We start from the raw sequence: 12,375 nt of genomic DNA, 5'->3' as shown, positions 1-12,375 counted from the left end.
AAATGTACTTATTCAGATTCCACCACTGCTTAATTTGTACTGGAGGTGGTGATTTTAGCTCTCAACCCCAACTATTGGCAACTGATCATAAGACAAATTGTGATAAATTCTGATGCTAATATTCAAATTAACTTCCCCTTTTTTATGCTGAAAACATGAACATCTGAATTCTTTGCCTTCTGAGCTCCAATTGGCTGGTCACATGAAAGCGTCACCTCTGGAAATAAATTACCCTCACAGTGGGGGAAAAGAGAGAGCAATGGAGTAGCGTACACGTAGCAATCACTTTGTGATTTATGTCGGAGTTGAGAAAACATTACTATCCTGCAGGATGACAGACAACAAATGGTATGTGCATGCGTGAGTCTGTGTGTGTGTGTGTGTGTGTGTGTGTGTGTCAGAGACAAGGGGAAAACGGGGTGTGCTCTGCTGTGTGGAAATGAGAGGGAAAGCTAACATTCTCCATCACGTACCCTCCCATACCTTTCCCCGCTGGTTTGGGCTCTTTAAAAGCTGCTGCCAGTGGTGTCTCTCAGCCTCATTATCACTTTGTCTTAGCTGGAGGGAATTATATAACCCTTTTGACACAGAGACAAACTGCAGTCGGTGGAACTAAACTAAGATAGTGCAAAAGAGGGAGCAGAGTTAGACTAGGAAATCTGGACTGTTACCATCCATTGGTGGACAACTTTCAACGGAAGATGCTTCTGTATTTAAACATCCTGGCGCTGCTCCTTCTGCAGTCGGCTCTGTCAAGCCCTGTGGTGCTGACCACACCATCCAGGGGATGTCCCACCTGTGGAGCAAAGCCCTCACAGCCTTCCATAGATTTAAACGCCACGGCTCTGGCTGTTGGAGAACCGTGTGGGGTCTACACTGCCAGCTGTGCCAACGGTCTGCGTTGCGCACCTCCAGAGGGAGAACCAAGGCCCCTCCGTGCCCTGCTGGAGGGCAGAGGGGTCTGCAGCAATGCCAGCAGTGCCAGCCCGACTGAACAGGTCAACACTGCAGGTAAGTCTCACACACACACAACACTTGAATGAATGACTGAATGAATGTAGGAAGGAAGGAAGCAGAGTTATTCTGTTGACAGGGTTACATTCTTACATTTCACATTTAATCAACAAATGGACATTGAACCACTCCTCCTGTGATATGATTACAAGTTTGTGATGATGAAGATACACTGTAATTCTTTTTTCCATGGCTCAGCTGCTCAGTCTGACACAAGACGTTAAATAAAAACAAAGATGTGGTGAAATATAGTAGCAAGTTGGATGAATAATGTTTTTATGGCTAAATAACTGCAGTATAGCCACTGATTTTTTTCAAGGTGGACCTCACTATGCACCTATTAGTGATTTTACTATTATTTGTGCTATTAGTCAGGTAAGAGAAAAGAAAACTGCAGGATTTTTGAAGAGTTTTTGGAGCTGACCACACAGTACAATGAAAATCATAATGATAACAGGTATTCACATAGTAATAAGTGATCAATGCTAAATATTTGTGCCTTTATCTGATCCTAGATCCAGCTCCCACCGAGGATCCAGAGGAGGTAAAAATCCTCTTCAGTGAAACAGTACATCATTGACTGACATCACTGAAACCAGACATGCACTCACATGTATCTGTTTAACTCTTCCTACAGGCTCCATGTCGTAAACTGCTAACTACACTCATCAGAGGTCTTGATGCCCATTTATTTAAGTCAAATCATGATATTTACATGCCCAACTGTGACAAGCGTGGCTTTTTCAGAAGGAAGCAGGTGAGTTTGTCTCTAAGGCGAATTATAATAAATGATGGCAAAGAGGTGTGGTTGCATTTTTAGCTCTGAATCAAAGCCTCAGCATCTTGTTTGTTTGCTCTGTTTGTGCAGTGCTGGTCATCTCGAGGCAAGCAGCGTGGCAAGTGTTGGTGTGTGGATGAGAATGGCATGCCGGTCCCCTCAAACACCAGACAGAGAGGTGGCCTGAGTTGTTAAGATGCATGGAGCCTGGACTAAAGCAGGGGAGGCTGCAGCTTCACTACCAAGATGAAGGAACACCATACAGAGTCTAAAGGAAGTGAAAACGGTGCCTCACGTTTCATGTCTCCATCAGCCAGAATCAGCTTTCCACCTATGAAAATCTGTTTCAAAATCAGGTGTAACTTTGTCTCCTTGCGCCCTCTACTGAACATAACATAAGACTGTATTGATTTCACGTGTCACATTGGAGCAAGACACTCTACTGAGAGCAGCTGCCCAGAAACTGCATGAGCAGTTTGAGCTGCACATATTACTTTCAAGTTTCACAATTTTTATTAGATAAATATCTCATGCCGAGTTTTATATTAATAGTTGGAAACATGTTTTTTTAGCACAATATACTATGCATAAGGTTTTGGTGTAATTTGGTCCTTTGTATGCACTCAGTATATCATATTTATATATTTTCAGTATTTGTTTTTTACTTTGAAACCACTGTAACTGTATTACTGTAATTTCTGTACATAATCTATAGACGTAATCCTATTTATGTTACTTTGAATATGATATTTTATTTATGTTAATAGTTCTAATACTTTAAATAGCCTGTAAGAGCAGACACTCAATGTATCACTAAAAAAACCTGAAATCCTTCTGTTTTAAACATAACATACATGTCATGTCTGGGTTTATGAATTGTTGAAATAAAAACTAAAAACACTGAGTTATGTTTTTTTGGAAATAAAAATAAAAGTTCTCACCAAGTAAATCCATCTAGTCACTTAATACAATATCATGGATCAAGAGAACAGAAAGAAGAGGAAAGAAGAAGAAGGAGGCACAACTTTTAAGACCTCTTTGGATGAGGCATCATGCTTAGATGCCTGATTAAAGGTAACAGATTACATGTAACATGACTACAGAGCTGTGAGTACAGGAGGCTTAAAATGTTAGATAACAACACATGCAAACATGCATTTTTTTTAAAAAAATATTCAAATGTCTAACTAAAAGTGTTTTGAAAACAGTATCATACCTGCATATAATAATTAAAAAAAACATTTTGGTGCTTCCTGTAACCATTCCAGGGAGAATATACTGTATGTTCAGCTGTAGTAAACCACTGTGACAATTAGGGTTGGGTGTCTGATTCATTGTAGTTGCAGAAAGCACCATGATGCTTATAATAATGTATGATGCAACACTGAGATGGAGTGACAGAAAAATAGAAACACCTACATATTGCATGAGTCCAATACAACAGGCCTGTATATAGAGGAAGAGATTAGGAACACCTTACAAAGATGGTTCTTAAACTGGGTGATGAACTGAATACATTATGCAAAACTGTGTTTCTCTTGACTTTTCTCTGATTATTATTATTATTATTATTATTATTATTATTATTATTATTATTATTATTGTTTCATTTTTCCTGTGAAATACTGGATACTTTCACATCTTTAGGCCACATAAATTCTTCAAATGAGGGAATACAAAATGAACAAACTACTCAAAACTCCAAGGGTGGACAATAGTCCATTTAAAGGATCACAAGCATAAAAGGTTAAAGTTTGATGGAATTCCACACAAAACCAACACTAACTAGAATTTTACAAAGATATCATTTATGACAAGACTGTTGTATTGTTGTATCCGTATTTCAGTATTTCAGCCGGCTGAAGTCACACATCACATGGAGGAATGAGTAAAGATTATTCTTGCCTACTGTTTCCTCCTGTGTTAGACGGTTCTGCACCTGTTTGATGTCATTGTTGGACTGTGTCGTTGGTCCAGTAGGTATTGGTTCACAGCGCCTACAGGCTGCTGCTGCTGCTGCAGAGACTCCACAAGGCGGACTTCAGGCTACTTTCCATACACTAGGACGCCGCGGATGACAACAGAAACCCTGTTCACAGATCCGAGACAACGGACACTACCTGTGAAAAGCGCGATGTCTTCTCCCAACGCTACCTCCAAACCTCTGAACATCCTGGCGTCCAAGAGAAAGACGAAGAAGAAACACTTCGTGCAGCAGAAGGTGGAGGTTTTCCGAGCCAGTGACCCCGTGCTGAGCGTGCTGATGTGGGGAGTCAATCATTCGGTGGGTATGTGAGCTGCTCAATGAGTCAAATGTGTGTTAAACGTTGGTCCGAGTGCGAATGTGATGTGATCATCTATTTATCCGCTGATCATCGCAGATTAATGACCTGAGCCAGGTGCCTGTACCTGTCATGCTGCTTCCGGACAACTTCAAAGCCAGCACCAAGATAAAAGTTAACAACCACCTCTTCAACAAGTACTGTGCTCCCACTCAAGCTCTGTCCGCCTGATTGTAGGAACCTTCATCCTGCTTCCTGTCACTTTTCACAGATTTTTGCGGCTCTTAATATTTATTTCGCCTGCCTATGCTTATCTGAAATTGCAGACCTCCTTTAGAGAACAACAGTGCTTTTCTTCACCAACAATACCTTTAACATCACCACAGCTGCAGCTATTACCACCAACAATACCGGTGACATTAGCCAAAAAGATGAAAGAAATAAAAATTGAGCTTGTCTGCAGTATTTTATACAGCCAGGGCTGTGTAAAAGAATGATATTGTGTGCTAAAGTTGGAGATGCAGCACAGTGGAGTTGCCTCAGAGGTTGTGTAACACCAGAATATTAATAGATGCCAGACAAATAATAAAACAATAGCTAAGTTGATGAATTCATCTGAAAACATTGCAGGGATCACAGAGTGTCAGACAGGAGTATATTACAAAATAAGTATTTATGAGATTCAGTTTCTATAAGGATGGAGCCTAGAAAACTTGAGTGGCTTTCAATAATCCTTTAATCCATTCAGGAATCCAGGTCGTGTAAAGACTTATAAACAGAGGTGGGAAGAAGACGAAAATATGTTTTCTAGCCTTTGTGAGATTTTTACTCAAGTGGTTACAGTGTTAATTAAAAAACACAAGTTCGATTTTGTTACTGCCTCTGAGGAAATTTTATCCAATTTAATTGAGTACATAAATATAGAAACAGTTGCACAAAACAGCAGGGATTCTTTTGATAGCATGAATTGAGATACTATATTTGTGCTGTATTTAAGAAAATATAGAAAGTGACAACAAAACCTTTGATTATGGCTATTTCACATTACACTTTAAAAGTGTGTAGCTCTCAGTCAAGGCCAGGTGGTGAATAAAAGTGCAGACTGTTGTGTCCCACTAAATCAAACTGTATTGTTTCTGTGTTATGTATTAAAACGCCTTTGCTCCTCAGAGAGAATCTTCCTGGACAGTTCAAATTCAAAGAGTACTGTCCACAGGTGTTCAGAAACCTGAGAGAGCGCTTCGGCATTGAGGACCAAGATTACCAGGTAACGATCACCGCCAGTCGACATCTCCTTGTGCAGAAAAAGCTCAGACAAAACAAGAGGCTTGAGAAACAAAACTCAGAACGTGCTCTCTTATGTTAGGGGGAAAAAAAGCATGCACTGTTTTTGTACGTATTGATCTGCTCGTTTCTAAATTTGCATTTCTTTGTGTGGTATTTGCATGCACACCCAGTGGCACACAGAGTCACCATCCACTCTGCACACTGCACATTTGGTTAGAGCAGAATTATGTGAGGCAAGCTGTGTGTGCACTTCAGAGCATGTGTTCACTCTACAGACCCAGAGGAGAGAAAAGTCTTAAAACATGGCAAGCATCAGTGCAAAATCCATCCTGATCTAGTGTGATCCATAGCAAAAAAAATCCAATATTTTGTGGTACAGATTAGAATGGCAAATCTATAAAGTGTTAAATTGAAAATGGTTTTAATGACAGGAGACCAGCATCAGGGATGTAAAAGGTTTCACTGGTCAGACTTACTGTACAGCTGATGTCACATGTGCTCATGATGTTGTCCTCTCACTCACCAACAGGTGTCTCTGGCCCGCAGTCCTCCCCTCAAGGACGAGGAGGGGCAGTGCATGGGGCTGCTGCTGACATCGTACGACCGCACTTTGGTAGTAAAAGAAATCTCCAGCGAGGAGGTGGAGGAAATGCACAACATCCTCTCTGAGTATCACCAGGTATGAGAAGCTGAAGTTAAAATGCCCTTTCTCAGTGAGAAAAACACTATTATAACCCACATTTTAGTGAGTTAGTGTGTTTGTGTACAGTTTCAATCAGTGAAATCTGAGGAGGAACTCTATTACCACATATTTTCCAGTCATTTTGTCCTGTATATGGGCAGAGAGGTGCTTTTATTATGATAACCCTGGTTGCTATGGCAAAGATTTTACAGCAAAGCTGGAAGATGAATGTTTGAATTCAAACAGAGGGAGTTTTTCTTTCACTAGTAATGAGACATGAACAGGGCTGTTGTCTTTACATCTAAATTTGAGTTTATAAAAGACACAGAATACCAAGCTAAGGTACCATGTCATGGCTTTTTCTATTTCAACACAGACGGAGATGCTCATGTCTACACAGTTTGACTTATACTGTCAGATTTTGTTTATATTGTGTAGTATAGTGTATTTGCATTTGTTTTGTCCTAACAGCCTTTTTCACAGCAGATATCTTTATTTGTCACCGCAGGAAAAGCAAAAACATTAACAATGGCATGTAAAAATGTTCAAAGACAAACTGTATCCAATAATGACCGTTATTCAACACAAAAAATCTTGATTACATGTCCATTTTTTCAGTGCTTTCAACCACATTTCACAGTCTTTTTCAGTGGATGAAAGTTCTCAAACAAAAAGTTTGCAAGTCAAGTCAATTTGTGGACCTTAAAGGTGCCATGTAGAGTTTTATTATTAACAACCAATATTTCTATATTTATATTTTTTAATTGAAATATCAAATGTGCAAGGCCAATGTTGAAATTTTGACCCCTGTGTTGTTTACATCCTCTTATCTTGTCTTATTTTTCCAGCCTTTTCTGGCACATTGTTGTGTTTAATGGTGCTTTACCAGCACTCGTAGATCATACAAGTAGTGTGAAAACATTGGCAGAAATGTATAGGATGTCACATGCATGTTTTGCACAAGAGCAAACAAATCAGAGGCCCACTCATAAAAACATTCCTCCACAGTACCACAAGTACACAACACTTCCACACAGTATTTAAGTTAAGATTCACTTTTGTCAAACTGTTATATCCAAGGTCATTATGTGTTTTTTTTTCCTCAAGCAGTCCACTCACTTTAGCTGTTTTAGTACTTACTTAGACAGCATAAGGCTAGAGAGGGAGACAGAGCACAGTAGAGACAAATAACCTGTCCAGTTCTGATCACAGGCCAGTGAAGGATTGTTAGCCAAAGACAGCAGCACCTTCATTCATACACTGCCTCACGCCCTGTGTCCATGCTTCCCCCATGATTCATCGTTCATTCACTGCCGCTCTCTTCCAGCATATCGTCACCTGCCACGGCAATACTCTGCTCCCTCAGTTCTTGGCCATGTATAGAGTCACTGTGGAGAGCGAGGACACCTACCTGTTAGTCATGAGGAACATGTTCAGCCACAGACTGCATGTACACAGGAAGTACGATCTCAAGGTAAACCGTGCAGGGGTCATGCAGCTACATGAGGGTTCAGAGACTGCAAACAGCACAGACAGCTTTTTGCTAATGGTACACAGAGAGTCTGAGGGCCGTTTGCTTTTACTTTTACTTCAGTTCATTTTACCACCAGCATTCATGATTCAGAGATAATTTATTGATTGATGAAAATTAACCAGGGTAACAGTTATCAGTTATCTTTTCTTTCCTCAGGGGTCCCCGGTGTCTCGAGAGGCAAGTTTTAAAGAGAAGGTGAGATCAGATTATGGTAAAATAGCATGATGAAATGTTGTGTTGGAAAGTCTAAAGAACTGTCAACTGATACCCATAAAAGAGAAAAAAATATATAATTCACCTCTCTCATCACCATGTTCCTTTTGATGTCATTTGACTCAGACTAACTGGAAAGATGATGAATGAGATCCTGCAAGTGTAGCTGAGGATCCTTTTGACCGTTTTACCTTTGATTATATGGTGACTTTTTCAGATATTAAGATAGATACTAGATATACTGAATTTTAGTATTGGTCAAACTCCAACCCCAAATTTCCCATAATGCTTAATGATCCAATGACATGTTTCATTAGCATTTCTTTTGATGAGTAATTCTACTTTCACATTAAATTGGTGAAGTGTCCCTTTAACAAATTTGAATTCTTTTGATTCATATTAACAAATGTGGATGGTGTTGATGTTTGCCATGCTACATCTCAGACTGCAAGTGAGAGAAATGTACTTTCTCAAAAGTGTGACTGAGAGCTGAAATCACATTTCCCGTACTGTGTCTAATTGTTATTGTTTGCGCTTTGTGACTAATGTAATTTTAACATGAGACTTTCAGAAGGGTTTTCACAGAAAAAAAATCACTTATAAAATGACTTTAAATAACATCAGAAACCTTCTGTTTGGCCTGGAGCAAGTCTGACCCAGATAACATTCTGAAAAATAGCTGGTTGAATGGATAGAGTTTAAATAACTGCAGAGCTGTGGAAACCTTTGATCTTTCCAACCGTGTGGATTGGGAAAACAATATTTGGTGTGATATTATTTCACTTTTACTGTGACTGGAAATAGGAAGACTGATGATGTTTTAATGAGAAAAATGCTAATGAATACTGTCTGATTTTTATGCTAAATGTAATGTTGTTGACTGTGTATTTCCAGGTCAAAGAGCTGCCCACTTACAAGGACGTGGACTTCAGGAATAACATGCAGAAAGTTTACATGAGCGAAGAGGAGAAAGAGAAGATCATGGACAAGCTCAACAGAGATACTGAGGTAAGAGAGGAGAGTGTTAGGAATGAATGTCGTCATTGTTTTCTTATGATATGACTTTCCACAGTTTCTGGTGCGCATGAGAATGACGGACTACAGCCTGCTGCTGGGCATCCACGACGTTGAGCGGGCTGAGAGGGAGGAGGAAGAGGAGGAGGAGATGGAATCGTCCAATGAGGAGGATGGGGAGGATGAAAATGGCCTGGCTCCTACCCACGGCTCCACCTCACCTGAAGGCATCGCCGGCTACATGAACTCCTTCAAACCCATGGGTCCCGGGGAGTTTGACCCATACGTGGATGTGTACGCTATTCAGAGCGCTGTAGGTGAGTCCTGACAGCTGAGATATCTCTGCTCAGTTTAAGTAGGTTAAAGGAGCTCAGGGATGTAATACACCCAACTCTCATCTCATGCTGGGCTGCAGCAGATAAGATCATACGTGCAGATCAATATCAACCACCCAATGCTGTGAATCACCCCCATGTGCTGTAGGCGCGCCCCAGAGGGAGGTGTATTTTATGGGCCTGATTGATGTGCTGACGCAGTACGACACCAAGAAGAAAGCTGCTCACGCTGCCAAGGCTGTCAAACATGGGGTGAGCAATCAGTGTTCTTTAAAGGGATTGCTTAGCATACACTGCGCACGCTCTACACCTCTATTCTGTAAAGGGTTGCTTTCATTTTTCATCTAGTTATTTCTTATCGAACTGTGTGTCTGTGTGTGTTTTTGCAGGCGGGAGCAGAAATGTCAACAGTTCATCCAGAGCAGTATGCAAAACGTTTCAGAGAGTTCATCGCTAAGATCTTTGCCTAGTGCAAAGATTCAGTCCTCTCATCACTTAATATAAGAGGAGTCTCACTATGCAATATTTAACACCATATCAAATCAACACTGAAAATTTACTGTTAACTTCTAAATGATTTATGTGCTTTTTGAGTATTTACCTGCCACATTATTGTGATACAATGGGCTGTGCTTCTATTTTGAGTGAAGAGCTGTAATTTGCAAACAGGAAGAAAAGGTCTCCCTGGAAAACTCATTGCTGTCAATGGATTTCTTTTGTTTTCAGTTAAAGGTGCTATATGTAAGTTTATGCTATTGATACATAGCCAAGATTAGCACTGACAGCTGTTTACTTACCAGTCTAGAAGAAATGTTGTGAGTTCAGCCTCAAACTTCTTTCCTGTACTTGCCAAGAGCTGTCTGTCTTGTCTTCGATGTATCTATTTGTCTTCTTGGCAGCATTACTTCTTCCTCCTGTCATTTTGGACTGAGGGCAGACTGGACACTACAGTGACTCACTGTTGCCTCTTGAGGTACAAAGTGGTATCAGGGGGAGGGACAGCTCAAGGCTAGCCAGTTAGCATGCTAATTTCAGTAGTTTTCAGCACAACATTAAAAACTTTTATTTCTTCACAATCTGTTGATAATTATTGTTGATTTTTAAAAGTTTTAAACTAAAATACTCACATATAGCACCTTTAAAGTTTTCCCATTGATGAAAATAAGAATAAGGAAATAAGTTGAGCTCACTGGGCAAATCTGAAGGGACTCAATTAGGAATAATAACATTTTAATTTCCTATTTAGTACCAATGTTTGATAAAACTGTCTGACTCCATCTTTAGCCACATACTGTATATCAAAAGGAAAACTGAATGATATTTATAAATCTTCTGTGATTAAATGAATAGGTAAAGCCATTGGAAATGTTTCCTTTGGAATGTATCATCAATAATGATATTCTGATTATATGTATTAAAACCCATTTTCACAAAAGGTATAGCAGACTGTTAATTTAATCACAGACTGTACACTAACCAGCAACCTTAGTAAGCTCGCTCTGGAAATCACTTTTTTGTTTTCCTTAATTGTAAATATGTGAGTAAAATACTAGGTCTCTACAGATTAAAGCACAAATTGTTTGTATTTTGAAAGCGTGAAACTGAAAGGTTTAACTTGCATGTCTGCAGAAGTGCTGAAGGGCAACACTCATCCTCTCTGCTTCAGTAGCACAGATGGTTTTACGTCTGACAGGTGAACATTGCATCAAGGATCTAACAGTATGTGTGCTCCTTTAAAATGTATTCTCAGTGATGAAGCATTAATTTTTGGCCTTATTTAGTCCTCTTTCTGCTGTCCCAGTCCTCCTGGCACACATTCCTGAATCTCCTTCTAAGATTATCATGAGGATTTTTCTTTCTAACAGCTGAGTGGACAAACAGAAGCAAATGAGGGACGGAGAGATGAGGAGAAATAAGCTTGTGAGAGGGTATTCAAGATCCAAGATCATTGTAGCTAGTGTATATGAAACCAGATATTAAAACAAACAAAACAGAAAACTGACATAATCACAGCAGCCTCGCTTTATTTTGTGACTAAATTTTGTTTTACTTTAAGATAAAATTGATCAATTCTGCTAATTATTATTGTACATTCACTCATTGATAGTTTTCTCTCTATGTTCAAAAGAAATTTGGAGTTTCAAACACTCTGCTGTTGGACCAGTGTGCCCACAGTCTCAGTTTAGTTTTCTTACACAGTATACACTAAACTCGGTGTAGAGCAGTTTTGTATTACCATATAAAAATGGTCCAAAATGGACCAAGAGGATAAACACCAGTAACTTATGTCAAGCAGTAAACTTCAAAAAAGAATTAAAAGCCCAACATAAATGTATTCATTACACTAAAATCTTTGTCCTATCAACATTTAACTTAATTAATTAATTTCACATCAACACTCATGATTGCAAATGTGTGTTAGATTAAACTCTTGAGTAAAACATTTCTTGGTCTTTTCAAGTCATGTACGTGTTCCAGAGGAGAGGTCCGAGTCCACATGGGAGGAGTCTTAAGGTTTCACAGCAGTGTTGAACACAAACATTTCAGAAGTGGACTGAATCAACGTCTGTATTAAAGGGAAAACTGAGTTTCCTCTTTCATGCACTGTGATCTATAACAAGCACATATACGTATAGCACTGATGTTAATTTCAGGGGTTTGACGCAAGCGGCTGTAGCTCACCCACATACAGCAGAAGCTGTTTGGTAAAAAAAACACCAATCTGAAAACTCTGCAAATACAATGATTCAGTGAATCACAATAGTCAGCTGGCCTTCTTCATTTTTAAGGAAGCCATTCACAATGATCAATGACAATCACCCTTATTAAGAGTGACCTTGTTGTTGATGACAAGTTTCTCTGTTTTTTTATGTGTATATTTTCTTTCTTAGAGAGCTGTGTATAAACCAAATAACTGAGAAGATTTGTTTATATATGAAGGGCATTCTGTCTATACCATTATATACATATATGTATAAATACAGTATATATATAAAATATGTCTGTATCATTCATATAATCATTATCCTATATCATACATATCAACCTCATGGTTTCGAGCACCATCATCTATAAATCTACCAACCATTTTATTCTATATTGGCATTACTTTTCTCTTACTATGTGTTTGCCCAGAAAATTCACATTACTACTGTAAATCCATGAAACTGAAACCATCTCAGAGATGGTGTGATGGAATAAAAAAATGACTCCATGAAGTCGACCTAGAAAGAAGT

General features: G+C 39.2%; 2 protein-coding genes across 3 annotated transcripts; both read left to right on the top strand.

Annotated features, from left to right (window-relative positions):
- The first annotated feature begins 254 nt into the window (after positions 1 to 254).
- Positions 255 to 2,696, top strand: LOC108898952 (insulin-like growth factor-binding protein 3). The gene is made up of 4 exons (XM_018699100.2): positions 255 to 1,011; positions 1,530 to 1,558; positions 1,652 to 1,771; positions 1,883 to 2,696. Exons 1-4 carry the CDS (start codon positions 702 to 704, stop codon positions 1,985 to 1,987), a joined length of 564 nt encoding a protein of 187 aa, XP_018554616.1. The 5' UTR covers positions 255 to 701; the 3' UTR covers positions 1,988 to 2,696.
- Positions 2,697 to 3,323: 627 nt separating this feature from the next.
- LOC108898949 (phosphatidylinositol 5-phosphate 4-kinase type-2 gamma) lies at positions 3,324 to 10,630 on the top strand. Of its 2 annotated transcripts, none has more exons than XM_018699096.2 (10): positions 3,324 to 4,076; positions 4,174 to 4,271; positions 5,245 to 5,341; positions 5,891 to 6,040; positions 7,371 to 7,517; positions 7,734 to 7,772; positions 8,685 to 8,798; positions 8,863 to 9,121; positions 9,288 to 9,391; positions 9,529 to 10,630. In XM_018699096.2, exons 1-10 carry the CDS (start codon positions 3,867 to 3,869, stop codon positions 9,607 to 9,609), a joined length of 1,299 nt encoding a protein of 432 aa, XP_018554612.1. In that variant the 5' UTR covers positions 3,324 to 3,866; the 3' UTR covers positions 9,610 to 10,630. The 2 variants fall into 2 exon arrangements, with proteins under 2 accessions (XP_018554612.1, XP_050930710.1); XM_051074753.1 differs by having other exon boundaries at positions 4,012 to 4,080.
- Positions 10,631 to 12,375: the final 1,745 nt, after the last annotated feature.

The sequence above is a fragment of the Lates calcarifer genome, linkage group LG12, assembly GCF_001640805.2.
Source record: "Lates calcarifer isolate ASB-BC8 linkage group LG12, TLL_Latcal_v3, whole genome shotgun sequence".
Lineage (NCBI taxonomy): Eukaryota > Metazoa > Chordata > Actinopteri > Centropomidae > Lates > Lates calcarifer.
The sequence above is the reverse complement of the archived record's forward strand: the minus strand, read 5'-3'. Positions and strand labels throughout refer to the sequence as shown.